General features: G+C 40.3%; 1 protein-coding gene across 17 annotated transcripts in view; it reads left to right on the forward strand.

Annotated features, from left to right (window-relative positions):
- The window catches only part of nav3 (neuron navigator 3), a 381,588-nt gene that overhangs the window by 195,221 nt on the left and 165,761 nt on the right, over positions 1-20,606 (forward strand). For 4 of the 17 annotated variants that reach the window (XM_008401329.3, XM_008401333.3, XM_017302698.2 and 1 more), the window contains exon 1: positions 18,574-19,224. The exons of 6 other annotated variants lie outside the window; for them this stretch is intronic. In XM_008401329.3, coding sequence (XP_008399551.2) covers positions 18,964-19,224 — 261 coding nt within the window. In that variant the 5' untranslated portion in view covers positions 18,574-18,963. Of the gene's footprint in view, positions 1-18,566; positions 19,225-20,606 lie in introns of those variants that run through there. 7 more of the 17 variants (XM_008401327.3, XM_008401328.3, XM_081603807.1 and 4 more) reach the window with 4 other exon arrangements.

The following is a 20,606-nucleotide window of genomic DNA, read 5'->3' on the forward strand; positions in this document are numbered from 1 at the left end:
TATTTATTTATTTTTTTTTTTATTTATACATCTGGCACTTTTTGTGATTATTACATTTTCATTTTTTTATTCTTACAGTTGTCATCTGCCCATTTTTTAAATTAATCATGTCATGTCCAAAAGCTGTTCTGTGTGTTTCCTGTCTATATCCTGCATAATTTGTCATGTGTGAGAAAGGCTTCAGGCCAGATCACTTGTGTTATTCCCAGTTAACAATAAACTTCTTAAAACCAATGCAGTTAGTGCATCTGAAAACATTTTTGGTTTAAAAGTCCAGTGCAATTTATTTAATCAGTGTTGCACTTAACTCATTTAGGAATGCCGCTCATTCCTAAATGAGTTAAGTCAACTGTGATGATTAGTTCAACGGATAACACATTACCATGTATGTGATTCCACATATACACCTATAGTCTTGGAAAAGAAGCTAAAATGCTAGGATAATTCTCACTTCGGCTCTTATTGATCGTTTGGCTTGTAAAATATTTCAGTGTAGTTCCAGTTAATCATAAAAAACATCTGCTTCATTAAGTTAGTTTTCCTGTAAACATCTTCAAATTTGATGAGTAGTGTTTTAGCTGCTCTCGGCTCTCAACTATTTCATTTTCAGAGGATTTAATAATGCTATGGAAATAACATAACGACTAGTCAAAGTGATAATTGACAAACTTAGGCAAATTTAGACTATGCTCTTGAGTCACAGACTTTAGTGGCAAGCTATGTTTTTGCTTTATTGCATTCCAAATGGGCAAATCTAATACAGCATCAGCTTTTATCAAATAATTAATCTGACAGAGTAAATTATGACAGAGACCAGGTTTTGCAGCAGCCAACAATGTGTCTTTCACTGTGAACATCATTGCAAAGGGTTAAAAAAAACACATACACAGCCGGTGTACTTGAGGATGTGCAAGTACACCGGCAACTAGTGTCAGGATTTCACTTCAGTTTAAGTGACTGATTCCAATCCTTTATAAAAGCCTTGATCCAGATAACGCTAAATGTAACAGAGCTGTTCCACCAATGAAATCATATCTTTCTACACCACTGGCTCTTTCCATTTCTCCTTTATGAATCAGCGCCGCTCACTTGTACAGTGCTGTACTCCATTAGGCCACGCTGCTCCCTCAGCTCTGGCATTGTTTGTTTGGGTGGAAAAATGAGCCTCAGCACCCAAGCAATGGATCACTGCGTACTAGCTGACACAAATTAGTTCCACTTCTGCTTGTTCTTGTAACTAAGTAGCCTCCACACAAGTTTGACATTTCTCAGTAATAACTTTAATAACTCACCTGTCTAATCAGGTTTACTAAACAAAAATCAATCGGTCTCGAGCATTTTATCGAAATAGCTACCAGTTATGACTTTTAGAAATGTACAGAGATATAAGAGATATACATAACACTTGTGACATTAGGAAACATGTGACTGAACACTAACAAGTGTCACATGAGGAAAGCACTGTCCCACAGAGTCCTGATTTCACCTAATAAGTATAGGAAGACAGGTTTGAGTGGAGAGTGAGTGTTGCAGGGATTTGGCTGCCTTTCATCCCCTGTTTCTGCTTCAGGCCGCTCTTAGACATCCAAGCTACTGTACTTTTCTGCTTTCTAAGAACGTTTTAGTAAACTCTGTGAACCAAAAAAAAAAAAAAAGTGGAGATCAAAGCTATATCCAACACCCTCCCAGGGATTTCCTGCAACAAAATGAAAAACACAGAGATGTTTGGTGTGTTTGCCTAGCTTATAGCAGGTTTCCTTCTTTATCCCATCAAAAGTCTGTGGTGTGGTCCAACCTCAGAATAAAACTCTGAACAAATAGCAATTTGTCCAGTCTTGAACAAATTACTACATAGACCATCTATGTTCAAAGACAGAACATCTGGCTTTCTGACTATACCTGGTAAAGACGATATGTAGAAATTCTGAGTGTTCCAAGAGTAACATGACTTCTTTTCAGATGACTGTTGAGATCTTTAGATTAATTTATTTTCCATTTAAGTTCTACAAGATCATCTGCAAGCTCTGCACTCTTATTGTCCCTTGGCCACTACATTAAGTGTTAAACATACCCACACCTTGTGAAGTTGGACATTTTGTCACATCACAACCAAAGGCAAAAAATCAGTTTGATTCATTGGTTCATTGGTTTGAACTAAACCTGTCTATTGTAGCTTAGATTTAAAAAAAGAAGTTGTAGTTTGTTTCCTACTACTGCAATGTTGTTCGGCCCACTGGAAGATGGCATGCAAACCTACAGAGCCAAAAAGCTCTGACTGTTGTGCATTGTCACTGCTCAACAGTGAATGCAATGTACTTATCATTCTGTAATTTGTGCAGAACTTACCTGCAATTATTGAATAGCTTGTAATTCGCCAATACCAGGATCTGCTGAATGACAAAATGTCATGTAAAGCTAATTTGATATAACATACCCATACCCAAGATACATTATGTAAACGTGAAATTATGACCCTGTTAGCTCTAACAGCCATTTTCATGCCAGAGCAACATTCCATTACCAGGAAGTTGTAGGTCAGAGTTATGGTTCACTGGTAAAAGGCTGCTATGTTATAACTGAGCTCACAGTGCTGCTGCAAGTGTAGTGTCGAGACACTCTGCACCACTACACACACACACGCACACACACCTCCCAACACTCTCTTCTAACTCACAGTTAGTCCAAATGCCATGATAGAGGAATAGAGGGTATAGATCTAACCACTCTGCCTTTTACAGTTCTGTGCTTTTGTTCCCACGCGCTGATAATTAAGTGACAGAATCCAATGCCATTGTGTGACAGATCAGCATTTCCTTCTCTGACCGGACTGTCCAGGCCTTGGTAGACTCTGGAGAGCAGAGAGTTGAATAACCTTAATTGGACAATGTGCTTGTGGTGGTGAGTGTGAGCAGTGAAGGGTATCTGTCTGACTGGCCATTAGCCTCTCCTAGCCCTTCTTTGGCCTTTATCAGTGCAATTTTAGTATGGAAAAATAGGTCAGGAGTCCAAATATTTTCAAAAGCTTAACACAGTCATTACTTGAATAAAACCATAAAGCAGCCAGAGACAAGCAAATGTATGCTACTCTGCCAGAACCGTATTCCTACAACTTTACAGTAGCATATTTACCTGATGCCCTATGGTGCCAAACTATCTCCAGTATAACAGAAATGAGCCACTCAGAACCAAATAAAAATGCTTGAAACACAGAAGTCCTCCTCTGTTGCCTACTATATCAAGAAACCAAAATGGAGGAATCTTATCACTTTGCTCTGCAATGTACTTACCTAAACATCTATTCTAATTTTAAGCTACTAGAAACTTCATTTGTAGATTTTTTTTTCTACATTTCTCTGGGATCATAGGACCATGACCATGTGTCACCATGGTATCCATTTTTGGCCTCACTCTTCTGACGGTCCCGCATCAGTATCACTCTTAAGTCAGTCTTTCTCTATCCTGGTCATGTGTTTTAGGTGTTTCCCTTCTGCCACATACCTGATTTGTGAGTGAGTGATTAACAGGCTTCTGCAACACTTGATGATATTCAGAGAAGGTCAGGCAATCATTAATGTCCAGTGTCCTGGATCAGAAACATATCTAAAATACGTAGATTCACTGCTCTAAGTGGAATTCTACTTTTTATTGCCTTAACCTTTTTCTTCAAACGTAAATCACCTGATGCTTAGCATCTTGTGAAGACGTGTTGATGAACATCTAGAACTGGTTAGTGATGGTGTTGCTTGCTTGTACCTTGTCAAATCCATACAATAGCCCTTTCTTCATACCGGTGAAAACTCTGTGCCAAAGGATAATCCTTAAGAGTTCTAGGTTGGTGAAAGGATATATCATTGTCTAGCATTGTTGATCAACTTTCACAAACCTTGTTGATTGCACTTTCAAGATTATCCTTTATTTGTTCAGTTTTATGTATTTTTTTTTTCTTTTAAACCAGTCTTCTCAGGAACTTCCTCTGGGCATGTCTCAGTTTAAGGGATAGTAGACGGGTACACCTAGGTATTCCTCAGTGGCCAGGATGTACTTTTGTTTGGCACTGCGCCACACATGAGCACAAGGTCCCTCTTATGGTATAATCTTAACAGGTTGGCATGTGTAATCAGAAAAACCTGTTTACATAACCACTGTTGCCTGAACAAATATAAAGTTTTGGTGGTCAGTCAATAGACATTTGTACCTTTTGTATTACAGAATTTATGCCATAAAGGAGCAGTCTTTTAACAACCATTTAATAGCGGCAGTTGATTCATACCTGCTTTAGTTTAGAGATATTTTTTATCTGCTTTGACAACTGAGTATTTAATGTAATTGTCTGTTATTTACTCAGTCGTTTGTAAGAAAACATAATTTGACTACAATAAATTACATCTACCAGCATTAGGTCCTTCAGAGTTATTTTGATCAGGACTGTCATATTTCATAAATCAACAGCTTTAACAGGGATTCAAACGGAAAGGCAAAGTCACAGGTGGTAATATAAAGGCTTCAACAAATACTGTGCAATAAATTTCAGCATTTATGTGACTATCTCCAAGTCGTCTAATAACACTGTGCTTAGCTATTAAAAGAAATAAACTAGTACACTGTGGTTAGGTAAATGAAATGTGAAATGAATCGTCTTTACAAGTATGAAATGGGAGTTGGAACAAAAGAAAAAGACAAAGTGCAGTGTGAAATGTGGCTAGGCGAAGGCAAAGATGTACATTTCAAGTCAAACTTTAACTAAACGTTTTGATTCACCAAAAAGCCTACGTCACTTGGCAAACTGGGGTTTATCAATTTTCCCCTTGATTCACCTTGTCTGTGCCTGATGTAATGGTAGTTTCCCAGAATCCATACTTGCTGTAAGTTGAGTCAGCACACTTTGATGCAGCCACTTTGTATGAATCATTACTTTTCTCCTCTTTCTTTAGCTGGATTACAAGGCGACGTGTGTTTCTTTGCTGATGACTGGGAATAGAAGTCCATTTGCTTTCACTTAGCCGCTTTGGGCTAATCGGAACCTGACCCTGGATTCAGGCCAGTTTGTGGAACACTCGGGTATGTCTTCCCTGGAAGGGAAAAAAAAAACAAAGTAACAAAAAAACATAATCAAGCTCTAAACTCTGAGCCAAACCGATGGATCTGGCGACTTCTGTTTCTACAATTTCTGTTTGTCCTGAGGCACGGAGCCAATAAGGGAAGTAGGAAGGAATTAGACGTTTTTGGCAACTCTGCAGCTCACTCTTTCCTCCTCAGTCTGACATTCTACCACTGCTACAAGGAAAGGAAAGTGTGGGGCAGTGGGGTGTTTGATCCAGTGACAGAGCTGGACTTTGTCATACAAGAGCCTTCACATCTTGTGTAAAGAAATGTAAAAGTACTCATTTGAGGGTAAATGCTGTACAAATTGCACACCCATCAGCTTAGTAGCTGCATACCTTATACCTCATCTTTTTTCCTACTTTGCTTTTCCACTGCCACCCCACCACAGAGTTCAGACAACAATTTTATGCCACTAAAATTGCTTGCTTGAGACTAATTACTGGCTTCCACTAGCTAATTTAAGAGAAACATTGTCATTTTGGGTTTTGCTACACAAGCAACAAAGTCATTATTGTGAGACATGTAAAAGATATTCAGAAGCTTGCTTGGACATTACAGGAAGCAGTCTGAAAGCAAACAGCAGCTGTGTTTTTGAAATAGTGCTGTATGCAAAGAAAATGTCTCGCTTGCACTGCTGACCCCAATATAAACCAAGGCTCTACACATGGCTGAGTCAGTGCAATAACCTCCAACTCTCTGGGAATATATCAAATACATATCTGACTTTATTTGTATTCTTTTAGGGAACAAAAAATATATTTGCGCACTAGCCGATTGATGATAGGCTGCATTTTCCTTCCCATTCGGTGCACATCAAGGGATTATCTGTTGAAATTAATAAGGCATTGATGATGTGCATAGCTAACTGGAGTTTTTTCATGATAACAGATAATAGTAGAACAGTTTGTTCTTGCACTGAGCGCATGCTAAAGCTAATGTGCCAGCCCAGAGTGATTATTGAAAATTATAGTTGCACAGCATGCGGTTTCCAACTTTGCTGATATATTTTACACAATCGATCTCGTGTTTTGAGAAACATGAGATCTCAAGATATGTTTAGACTACCTTTTTGGTTTAGTGTGGAGTAAAACGTGGGACTGCTTAAAACTGTGTTGTATTCAGAGAATACCTGTACATGTTTCCACCAATTTGATATTACCACAGTTGCACACATCCAATCAGTACATTTCTGTAACACTGGTACCATTTATTTATTAGGGTATGGCCCTCAGCTTTATACTGATAATTACAAAGCTTGCAAAAAAAAGCTAATTAATGTGCAGACATACTCCTGAGTGAAAGCAATTCCATGAGAAACATAAATCTCGACAGCTGACAGTAAATTTCTTACACTGTCAACAGCTGCTTATTAACAACGCAACAAACACTCTCAAAGACCTATTAAGTGTCCAGATGGAGCTCAGAAATGGTTCTTATAGCAATCCATAAATCTCTCTGCTCCAGAGTGTACCATACAGAAAATCACCAAGTGGAACCGCTGATTATCGTACAGATAAACTGTGTAATCAGGACTGTGACAAGAAAATCCAGAGGTGATAAGTTTAACATAGCTGCGATTCAGTACAGTTACATTTTATTGTGCAAAAGATATTTAGTCAAAATTAAAACTGCCGACATAAGACATTTAGCTTTAAGAACTTTTATGACATACTGCCACTAGTGTTACAAATAAAATATTCTAGCATGTCAAATACACTTTTTCTCTGTCATTTTTATTACCAACTCAGAATAGCTTGGATATTGAAATCATTTAAGCGTGTTCATAAAAGATGTGGTGCACCATACAGTGGAACCATTTCTCTTAATCCTTGTCTTGAGTTTTTTGGCAGGAAAAATGTTAAATTTTATGTAAGTTGGAGGTCAGACCAAAAGAATAAGATTCCAGATTCAAGGATGTTCCTCTGTAGAGTGGCTGGGTTTCTCCTTAGAGATGAGGTGTGGAGCTCCTCTGCATTGAACGTAGTCAGAGGATGTGATTCAACAATCTGTTGAGCACCGTCCTCTGCAGGTTTTCTTGGCAAATCCCACAGGGAGAAGAGCAAAGTGAAGACCAGAGAAATCACTGGAGAATTTATTTATACCTTTTGCCCTGGAAACACCTTTGGATCTCCTTCACTGACCTGGAGAACACACACATCTATACACGGATACCGATATTGCTGACGAGAAGAAGCTGGAATCAAACCTACAACATTTCAATTGCAGGACAACACACACCCGCCTGACCATAAACCTCCTAATCTCACTTTGCCCTGGTCATTATTATGAGTGACAAACTCAACAGCTATTTAGTGTTGAAATTAGAAACGTTTGCAATCGCAGACAAGCAACACCTTCTGCTTTGTGCTGTTTGTTTCCTCTGTTATCTACCTTCTGTGTGTGTGTGTGTGTGTGTGTGTGTGTGCGTGTGTGTGTGTGTGTATGTGTATGTGTGTGATGCATTCAGATACATTTCACACTTGTTACTCAAGTATTGTGAAGGAATCTGAGTGAGAGGAAGAGAGTAAAAGAAACAAAAGCCTAAGAGAGTTGTAGACTTTTATTTGGATGAATAGACCATGGTCCTGTCCTTTCACCATGGTCGTCTAAATGAGGTTTTACACTTAACCTGCTGATGGAAAAACTTGCTTACATTTGAGCTATTCTTATGCAAAGTAATTTTCTTTCTTTTTTGATCTATCACCATTGCCTTTTGGACAGTCATGAGTTGTGGAGAAATGTCTAATATTGCTGTTGTCTTCGCAAATCCCAGATTAGACGGACAAAAGGAGCATCAGTCATGACTTAGGAGGCATTTGGCTGTTTCAACCTGCCACAAGTCAACACAGTGCCAAGTCAACAGATTTGTGTCAAAAGACAGGAACTCCTTCTGCCAACACCTTTTAGTCACGCACAAACAAGATCGTGGGCATGGAGTTCACTCTAACTCTGCCGTGATAAAGCTGCATTGTGGGTCAGACTTTTCAAGCGACTCCACGCTGCTTCTTTTCTTCCTCACCTGTTTTCTTTGAAAACGTTTGTTGACTCTGTAGTTTACAAGACGGTGAAGGCATTCTTAACAAGCTTGTACTGTTGAATAGGCGTTAAACACACAGATGTACAGTGAGTTCAGCCAGCGGCGGTTCATGTTTACATTGTGTTGTAGTGCAGTTTTAGAGGCACTACTTATGTTAGCTTATGTGTGTACTGTATATATACAAGTTTTCAGTCTTTATAGTAGCAGTTTCCCATCTGGTTGTGCTGGCAACATGCCACCTTCCGGAGGTATAGCTGAAGGCAGTATGGCAGCTTTTCATTTTCTTCTTCTTTAATCAGACGCCGTTCTCAGACGACATAAAAGCAACCATTATATGAGCCTAAACGCTGAGGGCCAGACAACACAACCTCAGAACAGCCACAGATGACACCAGTATGTGTTTGTCAGATGAGAAAACAACACCCTGTTTTGATTTAACCTAGAGTTAAGCAGTTTGTGCCATCACTTCTTTACTACTTACTCAGTGGATACAGACCTTTTTTTCCTTGTTGGGCTAAAGATAAAAAGTTAGACGTGTGGCTTCATTTGATTTTATGAGCTTTGTTTGATGTATTTACAGTACAAAAGAGCTTTGGTGTCTTTTATTGCATTCATCCTCATTGGTGACATATTCAGGGTGGACCCCACCAAATGCCCATTGACCACTGGGAGTAGGCATCAGCAACCTTGTAATCCTTCAACGACTAAGTGTGTGTGGACAGATTTAACACAGATTAGGGAGACAGAGGCATGATCTGGGAACAAGTTCAGGTGGAAGTGCATGGTGGTGGAGCCTCATCTACTGGATCTCCCTCAGAGACAACCTGATAGAGCTTCAGGTTGGTCCACCACCTGCAAGGAGGAAACATTAAGATCATCTTCCTCTATATTTTGGTTCGACTCATGCTTAGTGATGTGCTTGTGAGCTGCTCCACACTGAGGCTAGTCAGCTCTGATGGTTTGGTTAGTTGATCAGCCTCCTAGACTCACACCTTTAGAGGTTTTCAGGTATGAACATCTGGTTGGAAACCCAGAACTCTCTTAAGGTACAAGTCCATGTACCTGGACTTGTAAGGTGATCCCATATTTTTTGACTTGGGGAAACACCTGGAAAGAGTCTCTTTGGTGAGGGATCAATTGATTTCCCTTTGGGTATTTCAATATTCCTGACCCGATCTTGGAAAAACATGGATGGATAGAAAGAACACTTCCACACACAAATTTGTGACGACACTTTTGTAATGAATGACACAGAAGTCCAAAAGAAGAACATTGAAGGTATCTGTGTAGTTGGCCTGTACCTTATTAGTATTAATTATCTCCTGATATCTAATTCTCTTGGCACCTCCTCCAATGGAGTTTTTAAAAAGCAACTTTTTCGAAGCTGTTTTAAATCGTTTCTTTTCTCCAGTCAAAAGTTGTGCTTGCATGTGGAAGGGTGTTACAAATGAAGCAGGAAATGCTTTACAAAAAAGCCATAATGGTGTATAATACCCAGAACTTTAATGGAGATCATTATTAAAGTATTAGTGACATGTTATGTTACGATATCAGGGTGAAATGATATTGGAAAAGCACAGACATTAGAGTTTGTTTGTCTCATGGAAAACTACTCTTGTCCCTAAACTTAAACTGATAAAGTTTTTTTTTTTCCCAACATCTAATCTCTCTTAGTTGGATAATTGTTAAAGATATGCACCGACATTAGAAATGTTGGTTGAACTCAGAAGTGTTTGTGTGTACACAAGGTGGAGTGATAATCTGCCTTGTGGTGAGGCAATGTAAATACTCATGTTATGGGTCAGAGCGCTGGCTCCATGCTGCTCTGCCTCTTCACTGACTCTGACTGAAGTATCTGTACCGGAGAACCACCTTTTGCTGCAAATCCATCTCTAAGACTTTTAAGGTATGTTTCTTTCAGCTCTGCATATCTAAAAACAGAAATTTCATATCAAATTATATTTCCTTACCTTACAATGATGTCTTGAAACATCCCTCGTTCTATCACTAAAATTATGAAATATTTCTTTCAACAGTAAATGGGGACATTTAGTTTTCGTTTCACACTGTTAATTTTTCACCCCCTCAAACATCCATCCATCCATCCATCCGTTTCTTTACACCCATGTCCCATAATGGGATGGGGAGGGGTGCTGGTGCCCATCTCCAGCTAACGCTCCGGGCGAGAGGCGGGGTCACCCTGGACAGGTCGCCAGTCTGTCGCAGGGCAACACAGAGACACACAGGACTAACAACCATGCACACACTCTCACACCTAGGGACAATTTAGAGAGGCCAATTAACCTGACAGTCATGTTTTTGGACTGTGGGAGGAAGCCGGAGTACCCGGAGAAAACCCACTCATGCACAGGGAGAACATGCAAACTCCATGCAGAAAGACCGGGGGCCGGGAATCGAACCCAGAACCTTCTTGCTGCAAGGCAACAAACAGCTCTACCAACTGCGCCACTGTGCAGCCCCACCTCAAACAGTTACACTTTATTTCATACAAGGAGTTTTGTGTTTAACCTGTAATCACAGGCATGTATGTATTTGAAGCTATTGTTCTGGCATTCTGTTAATATCTTGTTTTCAGCAGAGGCTGTGGCACTTTCCCTCTCCGGGCTTTGTTTCGTCATTTAATTGAATTTCCATTGGCCTTGTGTTTCCTTTTGGAAAGACTTGCTGTTATGTTGCAATTGAATTTGCGGTTGCTCTCCTCTTGTCTTTTCAGAATTATGAGAGCCATTTCTTTGGCATAAGAAATGCCTTGCTTGCTTTTAGACGCAACCGCAGCTTTGACATAACATGACTGAAAGTGACTTGTGTAGTACGTGATCTGACTCAGACATGCCTGATTGTTAAAAGCAACCAGGGCTGCCACTCAAACGCAACACCGGTACGATCGCTGGCGCAGCATAATACACGAACTGGTCCCTGTTATCAGCAGAGCTGAACTCTCATCCGCCACTCCATGCCTGAGCTCGCCATCTCTGGTCTCGGCATTCTCCTACATCCCTCCCACACAACTGTGGTCTCACTCTGAATTTAGTGCATTTCCACGACCCTTCTGCTGTTTATTGTTTTTTTGAGGGAAGAGATATATTCAGCTTTTTATTATTTCCAGCTGTGAAATCCGACTCTCGGAGAGGACTCCGTTTTTCACGGGTGGATAAAATGTTAAATTTTAGGATAGTTATTGGACGACTACAGCAAATCACGAGGGAACGGGGTGTGATGGTTGTTGATGGGAATGATTTGTACAAACCCAGTTACATGGAGTCGTTTGTCTTATTTTGTGTTTTTTGGCACATGCATGGTCCTATTTCCAATAAAAAGTTTGAACTCTTTAATACCGGTCGTCTGCTGAGTGTTTGTATCTTATATAAATGTGCACCAATGTGATATTTGTGGTCGATTGATCTGCCTGAATTTATTATTCTGTATACATATTTGTTTGTTTTTGCCATCATGCAGATGCTTAAATAAATAGATATTAATTTGCATATAGCACACACACATTCCCTTTTCAGCATTTGCTGATTTTTCTGTGGAACAAGAAAAATTATTTATAATGTATTAATCCATTTTTTTTCTTTATTTTATGCTAAGAATGTCTAAAATACTTTTAAAAAAGTCACTTAAGAAGCTGAAATATCTAGGCACAATTCTACTCAACATGCCATTGGCTGGCATTTGCAAAGCAGCCAATCCAGAAGCTGCTTTCATTTCCTTCCTGCTGATTGGCTGTACTGAGGAAGACTGTGGATGTTATCTTCTACATTAGAGCTAATACACTTTCCATTATGTGTATTAATGGATTTTAAGTTACATTTGGTGTTTGAACTACTCAATTATTTGTCGTTTTTGGAATTCAGACAGTTGGGGTCCTTTTTCCTTCAGATACCAGACGTTACCTGTATTTAGTATGCAAATTAGCACAATTAGACATACTTGAGGGTATCACTAACTGCTAGATTGCATCAGAGTGCTAGTACTAGAGTGATACATATCCCACTATGTTAGTTTTGAGACCAGAAGCGATCTGAAGTTGATTCTTAACAAAATACTATAACTGATTCCAAAATTAAAGAATGAATATAAACCTCCAATGTATTTCTTTTGAGCCTTTTAACATTGTGTGAGGTGAGAAGGGAGTATTTGCTATTTGCTCATTTAAAACAAAGCCAGAATTGCAGTTGACACTTTAAAATGGTAGTATTGAAAAATATTATTAAAAATTAGTAATTTGTCCTCTTCCAGCATACTTTCTGCCTTTTAGTTTTCACTCCAACAAAAAAAAAAGAGCTCTGAGCCACTGGCTATGAATTCAGATCTAACCTCTGACCCATGCGATGGTCTATTACAGGATTGGTTTGCTCCATTAGGTAACATGAGCGAGGGGATTTTAATAGTACAGCTTAAGAGGATAATAAAGTAGCACAGAGAGAATAGAAATCATATGAAAGTGCAAAAGAACGAGTGAGACAGAATGTGAATGCAAGTTAGAGCCTCCCGATATTAAACTGAATAATGCATGCACAATTAAAAAGTCTGATTGGATGAATGCGTTTCAAGATCTTGGGCCACAGAGGATAAAATTAGCCACCAACAGTGAAAAGTTGAGTAGAAAGCGAGTGAATTGTGCACAAGCTATGCTGGACTTCAAATCTACTTGAACTGGAGGAACAGGAAGAGCTTGAATTGTCCCAGTCGGAGCACTGGGGAAATCCTGCCGCCTCAGTTGAACCACATACCTCCTTTGATTCATTGTGGAGGAGCTGTTAGCTGGCTGCAGCACGGCTTACAGAGGGATCCTGGATGCCTTGCTTATTTTTAATTAGCCAAAGTTCCACTTAATGTCTTGTTTATAACTACAGCCAGGAAGCAGGGCATTTTTCAAATTCCACCTCCCCGCAAATGTGCTGACTCCCTGTCTGAAATCTGAAGAAAAAAGACTGCAAAGAACAGTTTAGGTTCCTGCAAAATTAACGCCTAAGCAGAATATGATTCAATATGTGCTTACAGTAGGCACTGGGCACCTTTATCATGCATTAAACTAAGAATAGTCTGACATGGAGACACCAGGGGTAACATGCTTAGACCAGCATGGCTCGAGACACCGGCTGTTTCCTTTACAAATGCGAACAAAAGTTTTTTTTTTTTGTTTTTTTTTAAACACAAAAAAAAACACACAATTTAGCGACTACAGTGTTTCTCTTAAATAAGAAATGCAATGAAAATGGCATGACACAATGAGCCATTAAAAAGTGAGCAGATTGCTCTGGACTAAACTTGCGCTTGATGTGCTCCGGTTGTGCCTGGCTGCGCTCCCCATGTGTTCGGTCCTCTTGATGTCGAGGCGCCTTTCTGTTGTGCGTGTGCCCGCTTGTTTTATTTTCCACGTCGCCTGACATGTGGCCGACTGATAACATTATGACAGAGCCAGGTGCGTGGGCCTCCTGGGAGAGCGGGTTACGGCTGCGTGTGCTGGTGTGTGTTTGTGTGCACGGTGGGAGTCGTATTTGGGGTTCGACCCGCCTTATCTCCCAACACCCCAACGTGTTTGTTTTCACAGTCGCAGTGTAACATCAGGCTGACGTCATGTGACCCCAGGCAGTATCTTTTATATGAAGCACAAACACATTCATCAGTCAGTCAGTGCCGGTTTCCAAATCATACACCCCTTCGACTGCGGCAGATAATAAACACATGGCAATGCTGCTGCTGCCTCTCCAGCTGAATTTAACGCTGAAGGGCTTACTTCACATCATCAACTACTTCATTAAACAACACATGTAAAAAGAAAAAGCCATTGGTTAGTTGGTAAAGTAAAGCAGAAAAACGATACATTTGTCTTCAGTTTCATAGAAAGCAAGAATTTCAAAGTCAGGCTATGTTAAGAAATTTAATTTTCTCATGTCTTTATTTCACCTTATATATTAGGTCTGTTCAGTAGTATTCTCCTCTAATTCTGGTCAAACGTGGGTTGTTTTAAAAAGCAAGCAGTAGGCTGCTATTCTTACGGACTTAACACACAAAGAGGCAGCATCGCTTTCTCTATTCATTTCCTATGGACATTGCTCAGGTGACAATGGCTCGGCAACTTCGCCCCTTGTACTTGTAGACATGACACAAGAAAGTTGAAAAATGTTCAACACATGTCTCACTGCAACCAGTCAGCGACGGTTCCATCAGTGCCCAATGAGCTGAAAGTATACACACGTCTTCAACCAGTTTCAGCATGGAGATTGAGATTATTGTAATTTGTTAAAGTATAATTAAAAGCTTTTAAAACAGCTAAATGTTTCAATTTGGGTCCAAATTGAAATGTAAGCTTCTGATTGGGATGTTGTATATTTTTACATCCGACTCCAGAGGACTCAGTGCTTCACCAGTTGTGAGCCTCGCTACACACTGCTGCTGAAACTGACAGACACCCTATAGATTTAATTGCTATCGGTATTCTTTTGCTTAATATTGCTATTGCCTAATGTAGAAAATTCCCATGTTTAATTACTGGGCAATAAATATCTAACCAGAAACTCATAAGCAACAAAGTGATGCAAGGAGGCGAAAGAAAAGTCATCTGAACCATTCACACTTTTTATGATGCAGGGTGCAAGCACACACATTTCCAGTAATTATTCCAGTTTTTTTTTAATAGTGCAAGTTTACAACACATTCCACCTAAGTAAACTTTGCAGCTTTAATTCAAGTCTCTATATAATTCAAGTGGAATTCGGTTTCATTCATTTCAGTCCAGCTCATTTTAAAACAAGTTTTAGACGGATTGAATCAAACTTGCATACAGAGCAATTCCTAATAATTTCTGTAAAATGTCCATGTAAGAACACCACTTCAACTCAATCCCTCATTTTGAGCAAGTGCTGGGGGACAGTGGAGAGGAGTAACTCCCTTTCTACAATGAGAAACTATCAGTAGAATAAGGCTTATATTTGTTTCAAATATAAAACATTCATATTTAGAACAAAAAGCTGCCAGAAAGGAAGAAAAGCTACAAAGTAAATGACTTTGTAGCTGTAACTTTGTAGATGTAGTAATAACAGGCTGAAAAGTTTCTATTTTTTGTACTGGTACAGACTGAGAGTTAGAAACTGGTTGAGTGACATTGTACTTTCAGTAAGTGCGTGCCTCACATACCTGTTTGTTTCCCACCTTTTCTTAAAGGTTGTTTAAATTTGACAATTTTACTCATTCGGACGTTTGAGTTGAGTGTCTGTCTTATTCTTATAAAGAAAAACTAAACAAAATGTTTAAAGAAAATGATCAGGTTTGAGCTGTAGAGCGATCTGAAATATTAGTTTTCATGCTTCACCGGTTGGATCATAGTTTAACTTTAGCACCTGAAACTCAAGATGGGAAATCTGCTCAACGGAACAAGGAAGTCCAGGATTAAAAAAAATCACGTAGGTTTTGTTACAAATGTAAAACAAATATACTTGAACTTGTGCACTTTAAAAGATTCACCTCTTTAGTTAGCCAGTAGCATGCTAGCAGCTCAGTCAAGATGTGGTGAAGAGGATTTGAAGTTTGGCTAGCACATGGTTAACAAGCTAGCTGTGGTTCCCTTGGAAACCATTACGTCAAGATCACAACCCCACTACAGTCAAGACAGAACTTGTTCCATTATGGGATGTGGAGAAATATGTTCCAACATCTTCTTTTAGATTCTTCAAGACTTTACCCTTAAGACTGACCCAACATGAGTATAGTTAGTCTCATTGTTTTGACCTGACAAGTGCTGAGTAATTCCCATCAAGATATGTATGTTTCATTTCCTTTCATCATCAATGCTTCCCTTCGTAATTCAGCCATGACCCAATTGGCTCCAGCACTATTTTAAGAGAAGTGGTTTGCCCTTGTAGCCAAACATAAGGTTACCGACCTGCTTGGCTTGGTTCGTGTGGATTAAAGGTAACCTGGGATTGAATATTGACTTTGGAACCTTTGCTGATGTTAAATGAGGAGCTTGCACAACTGTATTACACCAGAAGTTCCTTTACCCACACATCCGCCCAACACAAAGACATTTCCTCTACACCCCGATGAAAAATAGAGCGCCTTCTGAGCTTTCAAAGCCTCACTAGAGTTTGGGTGTAAGTTTGTTTCAGTTCATTTCACCAGAACCTTATAAGACACAGGTGTCCCAACAGTTCCAGGCTGTGCTGGGAAGCTGGAGTCTGCCCAAATAGGCTCCTGCTCCTGCAACTGAGCCCCCACCCCCAACCCCCAGCAGGAGCTGGAGCCCAGGCTGGACGAGTGCCAGTCTTTCACATGGTGTTCTGTTGTTTTAGACCTGTCATGATAGCCCCTGGTGCATGATTGAAAACATGTTGAACGTGCTGGTTCTATTCCGGGCGGAGGGAGGCCGAGGCCCTGGCAAAACACTGAGCCCCCATGAAGCAGAGCAGCAGAGGAAGCAGCCAGATTAAATATGTAATAAGGCCATTATTAACAGGTTTCCCGAGAGGAACATTTCATCCTAATATTTGATCGGTCTATTTGCGCGGGTCAAGTGTAAGCCTTGCTTCAGAAATGAGAAGGCAATGTATAAGGATCTACAGCATGGGTTTGTTGAGGAAAAGTTTCAGTGTTGCGAGTTTTAGGGAAATATTGGGCCTGTATATTCTTTTCCTTTTCTTTTTTTTAAATGCTCCTTTTATTGGACAATCCCATCTTTAAATGTTCTAGTTGCCATGACTCCACACTGTGCCCCTCTGATTCCTGGACTTCCCTCAGCCTCTCTAACCGGAACCAGATGCAACCTTTCCATATAAAACTCTACTTATGAGGGATTCCTTAGGAAAGAAAAAAAATGAGCAAAAACAAGATGCATGTCATATTCCATGGTTTTAATAGAATCCAAATGGACCATATACAGGCCATATGTTTGTGGTGTTTGCAGCTGTATGTTTGAAGGGAATCCACCCTAATCTTTGTTAGCCTTACGAGAAAAATGGTCGGAATAAAAAAAAATGAAAAGAAAACTTAATTTAGGAGTTTGTTTTCAGGATCTTTTACTTTATCATGATTGTGATGGTTGAATACAAAAAATAGTAAAAGGTTTTCAGCTGAGCTATTTCATCCATATTATTCTCAACTTCCCCACCTAATTATAGGCACCTCAGTCTCTATCCTCACCCCCAAACCACACATTTTGGAACTTTGCTGATTAAAAATGCAGGTTTGGTGAATAATTTGAAACCCACTTTATATATTATATTACTATCAGAGCAAAATCTGCCTATACTGCTCCATTATTATTTTTATCTATAAGTGTCTTGTTTTTACTCCCCACATGAAAACAGTTTAGGCATTAAAAAGTTAATTGTGCTAACCCCTAAAGCACTGACCATGAACAATAGTTCTGCTAATGCTAGAATGCTTCTTTGGCATTGGCAGTATTTAGCGGAACCTAATGCTAACATGCTAACAAATTCAGATTATATCTGCCTTTGAAAAAATCCAACCTTTCAGCATCAATTAATTTACATGTTCTATGATGTCTTTAGATGTGCATCTTTTTATATCGTTCCTGTGTTTATTGTTTGAAGTAACATTATTGGGGGAAAAAAGAGAACCTGAGCACTTCAAAATGCACTTCAAAATAAGAGCATGACTATAGAGATCTAACTAATTGAAGGATTATTAACAGTTGACCAAAATGTCAAACTTTACTCAGCTGAAGGTTTACAAAAACAGCCAGGTAAATTAGAATTTATGCAGAAAAAACTTTACTTGGGCGTTTTCAAAATGAGCAAAAACGCTAAATGAAAAATTAGATCCACTATTAGCACATTAGCAGTTTAGCAGAAATGTTTTCTACAACTGATGCATCACACCTCACACCATTTTTTACTTGAACGTTTTTATTCTACCACCCAGATCTGAGAATCTTTCCTGTAATAAAGCTCTCCTATGAAGTGATGCTCCCCCCACCTTCATTTCACTGCATTGATGGTGTGTGAGGTCTTAGTTTTTAGCCACTTTTAGCATTTTGTTTGTAGACTTAAGAAGTCTAATCTGCTCCGAACCCATCAAAGCACCTTCTTCCACCCCTACTGCAAACTTTGCTCAACTAATTAGACGGCTCCTGAATGTCAGAGCTTCGTACTGTGTTTAAAGAAACCAGACACAAATGCATGCCACACTGTTTAGCTTTTTGTGTAAAGCAAATTAAAACCTTGCAGTACTTTGCGTTGGCTTATCACACGAATTTCCATCAAAAACCACAAAAGTCGGTGGTTGTAGCATGAAACATGCAAAACAGTTCAACAGACATAAATACTTCCGACAATACAAGACAGTCCGACACATTCTTGTCATTCTTTCTGTTACTCTCCCACCTTTTTTTTTTTTTTCTTTTTCAGAAAAAAGTTCTCATACACACACTGTGTGATCCGTGTCTCTGGATAGTGGCTGTTGTACCTTTCAGAGGAGTTTAGCTCCCCCCCACCGCTCCTCGCTCCTCGCTCTGCTGTCTCTGACTCGGTGGTGCACTTCTGACAGGGCGAGGAGGGAAGGGGAGGGAGCTCTGCTGCATGTGGGAGGAGAAGGAGGAGGGAGAGCGCAGGAGGAAGGAGAAGCCCTTTCAGTTTCTGGGAGTTGTGCTTGCTGAAGGCCACAGAATGAGAGCAGTTGTTTTCCTCTCACTCCAACAGGCGACTGCAGGTTTTCTGTAGCTCTGGCTGCCTCAGAGGAAAAACCCTCCAGATTTCCTCTTTTTTTTTTTTTTTTTTTTTTTTAAACTTCCTTTCTCCCACTGCCACCGCTCTTAATTTTATTGGCCTGGAAGTACAATGCCTGTAGTTGGTGTGGCTTCCAAGCTGAGGCAACCATCTGTGGTGGGCACCAAGCCGGTGCACACTGCCCTCCCCATCCCCAGCGCCGTCCGAGCGGCCGCCTCGCAGGGCTTCATGGCCCGGCAGCGGGACCTCGGGCCGGGCAACGGCACCCCGCCGCTCCACTGCCAGCTGTCGGTCAGGTCTGAGTACCAGCAGGAGAGGAGGATGGCGGGAGGAAAGACCAGAGCAGAGAGCGAGGAGAGCAAGATCTGCAAGGTAAGTGGAGGGCTGGTGCATCGGCCGGCGGCGCAGGTGTCAGGCTGTCGGCTCCCTCTGGGCTGCAGCAGGTGTCTGTCTGTCTTCCTCTGTAGCAAATCTTTTTTTTTTTTGCACAGCAGTGAGTCATTTGTGCTGTGCTGGAATGTTGTCGCATCATCAACTTGGAGGGAAAGTAGATGAGTGAATCACTGACTCTCTGACTCTGACTCCCCGTCTTTGTTGTTTTTGGGGTTGAATGGAAGTTGAACCCTTTTTTTTTTTAAGGAAACTCAAAAGACCTTTCTATCTCCAGTGCCGGGATAGATTTCATAGATTTCCAAACATTTCCAAAGCATGTTTTCACTACATTGTGTGTTCTAGATTAGCGGACTAGCTTCTCTTTTCCGATATACTCGGCTGACATTCGAAGACTGCAGCTGAGGAGTTAAGTTGGTCCACAGAGTGGAGGGAGGAGAATTCAAACCTCCCCGCCAAATGCTTCCAGCTACCCGCTGGCCCATCCCACTTACCGAGCTGTCAGAAAGCAAACTGAAGCTTTCCTGTTTGTTTCCCCTCCACCTGCCCACCAGCCGTCGCTTCTTTCTGTTTGCACACAAATAAACTAGAAAGAAACCCAAATGTACTTTTCCAATCTGGATTTCATGTTTTTGGTGAGGAACAAAAGCGGTGGATTTGTTTTTTGTTTTTTTCTCCTGGGCTAGAGGAAACACAAATATGAGTCCATGCTCTGCTGCTGGTGAATCCTCCCAGCGTGTCTTAGACCGAGTCCACCTCGCCTCCTGCCTGAAGGAGGGAGGTGGGGGCTCAGCGTTAACCTGGTTCCAAACTGACATTGTCGTGACTTTTCTTTGAGTTTTTTTTCATCAGTTTGATGCATTAAACTCAGGTTCTGTGCAGATATTCTCAGTCATTTATAAGCCTGAGGCAATTCCTCAAATGATGCAAATGATTCAGTAAAAAAAAACAACAAAAAAAACTTTTTGAAGCATAAATCTCTTTATTGATCAGCTGCCAAATTTTTTTTAGTTTGTTTTTTTTTTCTTCTCACGGTCACATGTTTCACAAGGGACAGTTATTGTGGTCGCGCAGCATGCTACTGTTTACTTTAAGTTAGCTGGAGAGTTAATGAGAGATTGACTGGACTTGTTGCGAATCCTCAGAGCAGGGAAAGAGAAGCAGAAAAGTTTACAGCCATGGGATACAATGCTAGACTTTTTACAGCTGCTCAGCCAGCTGACCTTCAGAGTATCGGTCACTTCATGAGGGTCACCAGTCCGTTCTAAGTACCTCAGAGGTAAAGGAAAGTTTCATTTGTGTACGGACAACAAATATGGTAAAAGTTTTTCAAATCAGCTGGATGAGCCACAGTAGTTGGCTGC

Source organism: Poecilia reticulata, chromosome 23 (genome assembly GCF_904066995.2).
Source record: "Poecilia reticulata chromosome 23, P_reticulata-male-v2, whole genome shotgun sequence".
NCBI lineage: Eukaryota > Metazoa > Chordata > Actinopteri > Cyprinodontiformes > Poeciliidae > Poecilia > Poecilia reticulata.